This window comes from Priapulus caudatus, unplaced genomic scaffold (genome assembly GCF_000485595.1).
Source record: "Priapulus caudatus unplaced genomic scaffold, Priapulus_caudatus-5.0.1 Scaffold586, whole genome shotgun sequence".
Taxonomy (NCBI): Eukaryota; Metazoa; Priapulida; class Priapulimorpha; order Priapulimorphida; family Priapulidae; genus Priapulus; species Priapulus caudatus.
The window spans coordinates 181,605-190,214 of record NW_014577647.1 but is presented as its reverse complement, the minus strand read 5'-3'; the positions used below and the strand labels follow the sequence as shown (position 1 = coordinate 190,214).

At 41.8% G+C, this 8,610-nt stretch overlaps 1 protein-coding gene across 1 annotated transcript in view; it reads left to right on the top strand.

Moving 5' to 3' along the window:
• LOC106811885 (transient receptor potential cation channel subfamily V member 6-like) overlaps positions 1–8,610 on the top strand; it is a 26,333-nt gene that overhangs the window by 3,372 nt on the left and 14,351 nt on the right. Inside the window, exon 5 of the mRNA XM_014815604.1 lies at positions 7,794–7,952. Coding sequence (XP_014671090.1) covers positions 7,794–7,952 — 159 coding nt within the window. The remainder of the gene's footprint in view (positions 1–7,793; positions 7,953–8,610) is intronic.

The following is an 8,610-nucleotide window of genomic DNA, read 5'->3' as shown; positions in this document are numbered from 1 at the left end:
TTAGCCTCTCTGTCACCCCCCTTATAACTGCGAGCTACATCCGAGAGACCCTACCGTCAAACATAACCAGAGTAAGACGACCTATTTCACCGCACCCGGAACATCCCAGCGTTCATGCAAAGTATGGCATCACATGTTGGAATGGCGAAACCAGGACTTCCTAAATACGCGTGTCCGTAGGAAAAGGTGACCCTGTGCAATCCCCAACACACACTACAGGCACCCACCCTATCGGGCAATCTGCTCGCAACGCGTTACACCTACTAAAAAACCAGCCCTCCCAACACCCTACCCCCAGCCCTCCTCAACAACCACCAAAAATACACTCAGAAGGCACACCGCTAACCCCAGGGTGCGCCTACCCTCCGTAAAAAACAATCACATGAGACCGGAGCAGGTGAGCTGACACACACTCAATCGGAAGTACAAGCTGCAATCGAGCCTCTCCCACCCACACTAGCCAACCATACTCTAAACCCCATCCCAACCTAACCGCCACCCTGCCCACCGCTACCCCGCACCGACCTAGACTCACCAACTCAGCTCCAGCATAGGGTTAGCCCCACTTAAGTTAACGAAGCGTCAACTGCGACCACCATGCGACTTGCGAAAATAATATAGAAAGGCAATCCCCGCTCATTTCAAAGCACGAGAAATCAATAAAATACCACTGACCACTGTCCCGTGACGGGTAAATCAGCCATTCCGACAAAGCCGCGCTTACACCTCCGTTGCACATACCCTCTAAACTCTGAAAAAGCTGGGCCTTCCCCCGTTAAACCCAGCCAAGGGTACGACCAAAAGACGAGCCAGGCCGCCCGCCTTTCTTCCATGCCCGACACTGCAAGCCTGCCGAAAGCGGACCACCCCGGACCGATTAAAGCAAGAAAGGGTAAGACCACGGTAGAATAATAGGCAGGTGACACGGAGCCCATCTATGCGACGCTTTTACATTGAACACGCAAACATAAGAGAAGCAACTAGAAAAAAAACTGAAAAATAAATGGGAATATAATACAAAAATTAAAGATATATCATATTAATATATATAAGAAAAGTAAAAACGGGTAAAAAATAAATAACGCATAATTAAAAAATATATGCATGCAAAAAGTTAGTTGTAAAATAAAAAAATATTTAAATGTTATTGATAAATAAATGTATAATATAATAATAATAATAGCTAAAAACAAGAATAAATTAAAAGATAAATTCATTATAAAAAATATTTAAACGAGCGGACATAGAAATCTAGCTGAGACAAATGGTGTCACATAAATGTTGTATAAAATTAGATGTGTGGTAAACAAATAGTAGTTACATTAATATAACAGAAAGTAATTGAGTAGACACCAAATGCTCATGTTTTGTTATTTAAAATAGTAAATATTAGATCGAATTGCTATTAGCTAGCTACGAGTGTGGGACTAAAGTAGTCCATAAGATGGTGCGAACTCATGTCCCGTCTTCATCATAAATAGAACAGACATATCTCAAAAAAAACATAAAGCCGTAAAATTCCACAAAAATATCTAATATTAGCCGATAAACCGGAAATATTAAGTGCCTGAATTACACTGGATCACGCTGTGGTCCATTGAAAAAGGAGAGAGGACTGTACGAAAGGGGATAAATCACGCAAATGGAACAATTGGAACCTCACTGGACCTAATTCGACCTCTGTAGCTCGATTAGGTAAACGATTTGGAGCCACATGCGGCGAATGATCAAAACTCCAGGACTCCACTGATGTTTAAAACAGTCGCGATCCTCTGCCCAAGCTCCCACTCTTTCCGTGGGCTCGCCCACGAATGTCACAGCTGCGCATATTCGCCTCCGGCGACGTATCACGGCTGGTTGGCTGACCCGCGGTCCCACGTCACCGATAGTGCTTCATGTCACCCATGACTATATCTGCATAAAGTAAGAATCGGAAAATCCAGCTGGGCTTATTTAAATGAGTCACCAGAAAAAGGATATACAAATGCCGAGCTGACGCATACAAAAGAACTTAGCTATATTTGAGTAAAAGTAAAAGCGCCCAAAGCGACCGAAAAAACCCTGACCTCGAAGCGGATTTTCCTGCGTCTTGAAAGAGACCCATGGCTCAACACAGCACAATCAAAAGCTATCGGGGCGTCACACAACCAAATATGCTGGAAACAAAACCTGCACGGACCACCAAACTAATATCATGTACTGAGACTATGCCTGCTCTGCTAAAAGCCAGAAAGAGAGCTGCGCCAGCGGTGTGTGTGGAGTTCTGCTGAAGTGAGAGTACTGGTGTGGGGGGTGGTGGGGAGTTGTGTCGGGTGGTGGGTGGTGTGTGGAATGCTTGGTGGTAGACATAAGATCAAAAATAACTAGAATGATGGTAGTAGGTGGTTCGTCGTAGGTGGTGCCTGGAGTGGTGAATAACCCGGATTGTGGGATTATAGGACAAAGGCGATTTAAATATGAGGCAGCCGTGATGGTGAAATCACTCGTGGTGAATGATGCGGATATGCGCTGTGGTGGAAGTGATTGGTCGGGTCGTAAGTGGTGGACTGTGCGTGCGGAAATGGTGATTGCGAAATTAGGTGTTATGTGTGCGAGGATGCTTCAAATTGTTTATGAGGAAAGGTGTCGGGAAATGGGGCATCGTTGCATACGAGATGTGGTGGTCGGGATTGGTCGCAATCCGCCCGCCAGCGTTAGGAATCAAACCAGACAAAAGCTGTCCTCTAGCCGACCAATCTTGTAATCAAATTCGCTCACAGATTAGACTCACACCGAAACAATATACTCATCCATAGAACGGAACTAATCTGTTGATATGGTTTATAACGCTACTGGAACCTAATCTGAAGGGGAGATAGTAAAACAAAATGATTTTCGGTGTAGAATTAAAAATAAGCGTTCTGAAAAAGCAATCTAGCATCCTTGTACAAATGGCATTTGATAAGGCGGCCTAGTATACATCACAATTATAACACGATATATAGACGTATTTCAGAACATTAAATAAAGAAGAATATAATTTCTGCAAACTCCTGAGGCACCTGACAATGCACGAGTTAAACTCACGGATAAATATAATAAATTATACCTGATAATCATAAACATACATATATAGATACAGACGCGCACTCAAAACTACCGCTATAGACCAGCGGCCCCGCACAATGGCCGTGAAGAGAGCTGTAATTCAATATCACGCCCCATTGCAGTAGTAAGCTAAAAACGGGAAGATAAAAGTTTAAAAACTAAAACATTTAATAAGTGTAGGAGCTATTAATATTACGTAAACTTGAGAACATATAATATTAACATGTATCATGAGCTGATACAACCTAAATATACACGGAGGATAAAATATTCACTAAAAAATAAAAATCACAGTAAAATAAAAATATCAGAGCTATACCACTAGTGGGCATTAATTTAAAATACATATAAACGTAGAAGAACGTTAAAATTAAGTTTTAAAAAAGTGTCGTTCTGGTACTCTAGATATACGGCATAATCCTGACAAAAATATTAAATAATCGAACATTAAAAAAACGAATCAAAACGGAAACTTATTTGTGTAGAAAATGTAATTGAATTATCGAGCGGAAAAACGCGAATAGTTCCCATAGAATCGCTCGCATAAATATTTCTATGGTTGGTCTCTACGATATCTATTACACAGCCTGACGGTATTGCACGATGAGAATATGCGAATATATAACTCCTCCGATTGAGAAATCCGCAACTCAGACCGCAGCTTTGAATTGTGCACAAGAGAAAGCAATAGTCCTATGTTCTAGAAAGATAATAATAAATCGGTCAACATTCCTTTCCCCAGCGAAAGTAAGCTACGATATTTGGGAAAAGAAGCGAATAATAAATAGCTTGCTGGTTCTAGGTTATCATTGTTTTCGACCAGGAGCGTGCGATAATAACAATATACTGCTGATCTGCTTTTACCATGACCATCACTCTCTACATTTCGCAATTACGACAGCAATCAGTCAGCCGCTGACGACGGTAGGGAACTGAGAGAACTTCATGCGCATACACGTTTGACCCTCGCCAAAATAACTAATCGCGATAAGAGGAAACTAGTATATACGTATCACAAAATGATGGGAAACTCGACACGAAAGAAGCCGAAATATCCGATAAAACGATGTTTACATACTGATTATCACTAATTATCAATGACGAATAGTAAGAAAAACGGTGCCAAACTATATATTAGTAATCCAGCGAATCCAAGAAATCAGGAATGCAAATTTATGTGTTCACGCCACTTAAGTAATACAGGCGCGTATAAATAATAAACTCATTCGCTGCCAATAATCGGAAATCACGCATCCAACTAATTTACCCGGAAGTGCGAAAAATCACAGTCAGTACACACCTGGAAAATCTCGCGACTGGGACATACAGCTCAATAAATTGCCTCGCAAGAAAATACCTATCTACACCCATCATATACATACCCTCTTCGTACATAGAGAGGTCTTTCGCCAATATAAACAGGTCTCACTATAATGAAACTGTCAGTTAATATTAATCGTATAGTAGAATACTAAAAAGTTAGCTGCGAGGTGTCAATGAGTTTTGTTAGCGTAGCTGCGTCGAAGCAATGCCGTTAAAATTAGTTTCTAAATAATACAAAGGAACACTCATACGACGATCGTCGCACAAGGATCCACTAGATTAAATATACTCGATGTCCACGGATAAATATTGCAAAACATATAATAATAATTTCAAATTGAAAAAAAAAAATAATAACTGGAGCATAAGATATGAGTATAAGATACGAATATAATCATAATGCGAGGTATCACATTAACATAATAATATAATTATATATTCACCAATCTTAAGATTTCCAACTTAGCAGAACGAACATTAACACAAAGAAGTTGTGTCACACATCCTACATCACGTCCAGTACGCAGATAACCTGCAACCCTCTACCCCCGCGCGTTATTGTGAAGCTTATCGAAGAGACATCCGTTCTCAGGCCGAAATCGGCGCTTGCAAATAAAAAAAATTCACACCTATTTATTTAATCAATACATCGCAGTCTTTAAAACCCGCAGAGCGGCGCCCAGCCCGGCGGAAGATGGTCGGCCTCTACCGGTAAGCAAAACAGATCATTAAAATTTAATTTATTATTTTCAATAATTAAGATTTATTCATTTATAAATTCAAGAAAATTATTAATATAATTTTATTTCATTTTATTTGATTCCTTATGACCCACGTCAAGCCGAAAAAAGAAAAAAAAAAAATCATCTTACGACGACCTGATCAAGGGCTCGCAAATTGGGGGCATGCAGTTCTTTTGCTAGTACACGACACGCCTTGGCAAAGATAAATAGCCTAAGATTACAACAATGGATGATCATAAAACCTACTACATTACATGCATCAATGAACCTCATTATAAAACCTGGTCGTATCAATCTAATATAATAACAACATCCAGAAAAGCATACGACCAACCAAACGTGAAGTCTCTATTATACAAACGGAAGAACAATGTACATCGATATCCAACAACCTGTTATCCAAATGGTATCTGAAATACCACGACTGGTAAAGCCTAGCATTAATAGCAAGGCGATCAGTTGAAGCACACAACTGAAACTCGGACCAGAATACCGTGCTACACAAGATAATGCAATTCGGATTCAATCAATTTACTTATACAAAACTATGACATTATTTTGTAGGTAAACATATTAGTAAACAATATTAAAGACGCCGCGATTAAACGCGGAAATTCACGACGCACACGTGCGCATCCGTCGCGAGGCCGGTCAGTCTCAGTGCACGCGCTTCCCTCTTCCTCAGAACATCGGAAAAGAAAGGCCATGGCTCAGCAGCATTCCGAAAGAATCTGATACGATGGCGCTAACATGCGTGGTGCGGCGAACTTCCGGCTCGCTGTGGGCTGACGCTTCGTGTCCTAAACTCACCGATTTTTCCCAAAGCCCGTTTTTTCTCAAAGTAGAGTTAAGATAACTGGCTATATTCACAAATCGGGCACGAAAGATCGATCGACAGTGGGAGCGAGAAATTACGTCGAACTATATCCATCGATACATCACAGGCTATGCACTTGTTCCCTTCTGTCATCTCGAAGCGTCCATGATCAACCCCACGAATGGTGTAGCAAACTATGAATCGGAAATGCCACAGGCAACAGACGCATGAGAGACATCTGACAAAGCCCTTGGCAAAGTTAACGAGGTGGTCAAGAAAGAATAAGCGTGTGTATGACGTTTGCAGCATACGTCACCGTCGAAGGCGTGTTACTTGTCTCCATCGGCTGCTCCTGGCCGTTCGCAGCTCACCCTGTCGCCATACATAGAGGAGCTCTCACTGCCGTACCATTCCTCGATCCGGCTTAACCGCTCTCTTTGCCCAGGATATGACTGACAGACCAAAAGCAGGGAGCGCGATTGCACCCCAGAGTGCATCTTAAGTTTAAATCCTACTACCTTCTTACGTACACTAAACCTAACTCCATAAATTCTTTACTTTTCCCATCTTTCCTCTATGGATATAATAAATTATCCACAACAAACCAGGGAATCTGGTTTCTTTAGTTGTACAACCAACAGATGAAATGCCGAGATGAAATATAAAATTCAACTGAATCCTATACGACTAAATAAAATCGAAAATAGCATTTCGAAACGCAATACATTTAAAGAGATTTCAACGTTATCTGTCTTATGTCAACCTTGTTAACTGTGCTGATCCCTTGACCTTCTTCTCTGCACCTCACGACATCGCTTACAGGGCGTTCGACTAGATTTATCTGATGCGCGAGCGACTTCGATTCCAATCATCTACTGATCCTCACATGGCTTCAACCGGTAAGTTTCAACATGGCGTTTTATTCTATAAAATGATTCCCAAACAATCTTATTGCATAAATTCCAAATAAATACTGATCGACCCTTAACCCCGTGACAGCGTATGATGAAAGTGAAAAGTCAACGGCATTTCATGTGTGAATGAACATGAGAATAAATGTTTCTATCACGCTTACTACCGCTATTCCAAATGCAAATAAATCGTGCAATGATCCACTAAATGGACGGAGTGGACACCTAGATAAAACGGGCGATCTATTCCAAGACGAAATCTTTTAAGGTCATTCACAGAACTGCCGCCGCTTTTTTAATACCCAATCATCTCCATGTCATTAATCAATTACTACCGCGCGGCTAATATCCAGATGTGTATCACATCAACGATTAAACAATAAAACAAGAAATAACTTAGCCGTTTTATGCATATTTCACTCGTTAGTCAGTGAAAAATAATCAAAATATAGTGCACCATCGTGCGTCATGCGTGCGTGCGGCTGCTGCGTGCTGCGTGATACGGAGTCGTTAGATAGTCATGCACTGCACTATACCGCTTGCAGTGGGCACAGAAAGACACGTAAACGTCGATCGTTGTGATTTCAGTACGAGAGTTTCCTGCACGCACAACCAGTGCTTAACAATTTTCTTGTTTCCTACATGATCCTCGGTACTACTCCGTGTCCCAACATGCTATACAAATGATGTAACACCTACCAGAGCATTAACAGCGTTTCCAAAGAGAAAGAATGGAGGCAGGTAAAGAGGGAGGACGCAGGAGGACGAATGAGTAATCTGATGAGGTGTTAACATGCGTGCCCCACCCCTCACCCTATCCTGGGGGGTGTAGCCTCCACTTTAGTTACGGGCTGTCGCGGCGACCCCGGCCTGCGATGTGTGATGAACCACTGCTGTGTGTGTTGTCGACAGGTCAGAGCGCGCTTCACCTCGCCGTGTTGAACGGACATTACGCGCTAACGAAGCTGCTCGTTAACTCCGGCGCGAGGGTCGACCAGCGAGCCAGCGGCCGCTTCTTCCGGCCCGACGACTGCAAGCTGCCGAAGCGGACCACCCCGACCGATTACAAAGGTACCCAAGAGTCCCATCTTCGAGCTTGCATGCACGGCGACGAGGCTTCTGAAACTATATGGAGATTTAATTATATATGAGTTTTCTTTTAATTATTTATATAGAAGTACCCGGTATAGTGGTGGTTGTAGTATATGTTGTGTATAGTTATATATATATTATAAGTTTATATATATATTAGTATATGTTATATATATAGTGTCTGGTATAGTGTTGTAGTATATGTTGTGTATAGTTATTTATATATATATTATATATTTATATATATTAGTATATGTTATATATGTAGTGTCTGGTATAGTGTTGTGGGCTCTTGCTTCTCTCTAGACGCTAAAGTAAACAATCAATTCAAATTACTTTACTTACGATTATGAATTACATTTTGGACTCTGTGTCTCTTGAAAGAAAACTGTCATCGTGATGTGAGTGCGTGCAGGCACGTGTGAACCGTCACTGGCGATTTTATCTGAAGCTCGATTAGGTAATACGCAGTTTTGGAGCTGCTGCGTGATCACGCAGGACTCACTGATGTGTGTAAAACTGAGGCGTGTTCAGGAGACCGAACGCTCGCGAGCGCTCGCCTTCTGAACGACACTGCGCGAGCGAGCGCTCGCGAGCGTTTGCGCGCAAGTTTGAAAAGCTGTTCGCTCAGCGCGCG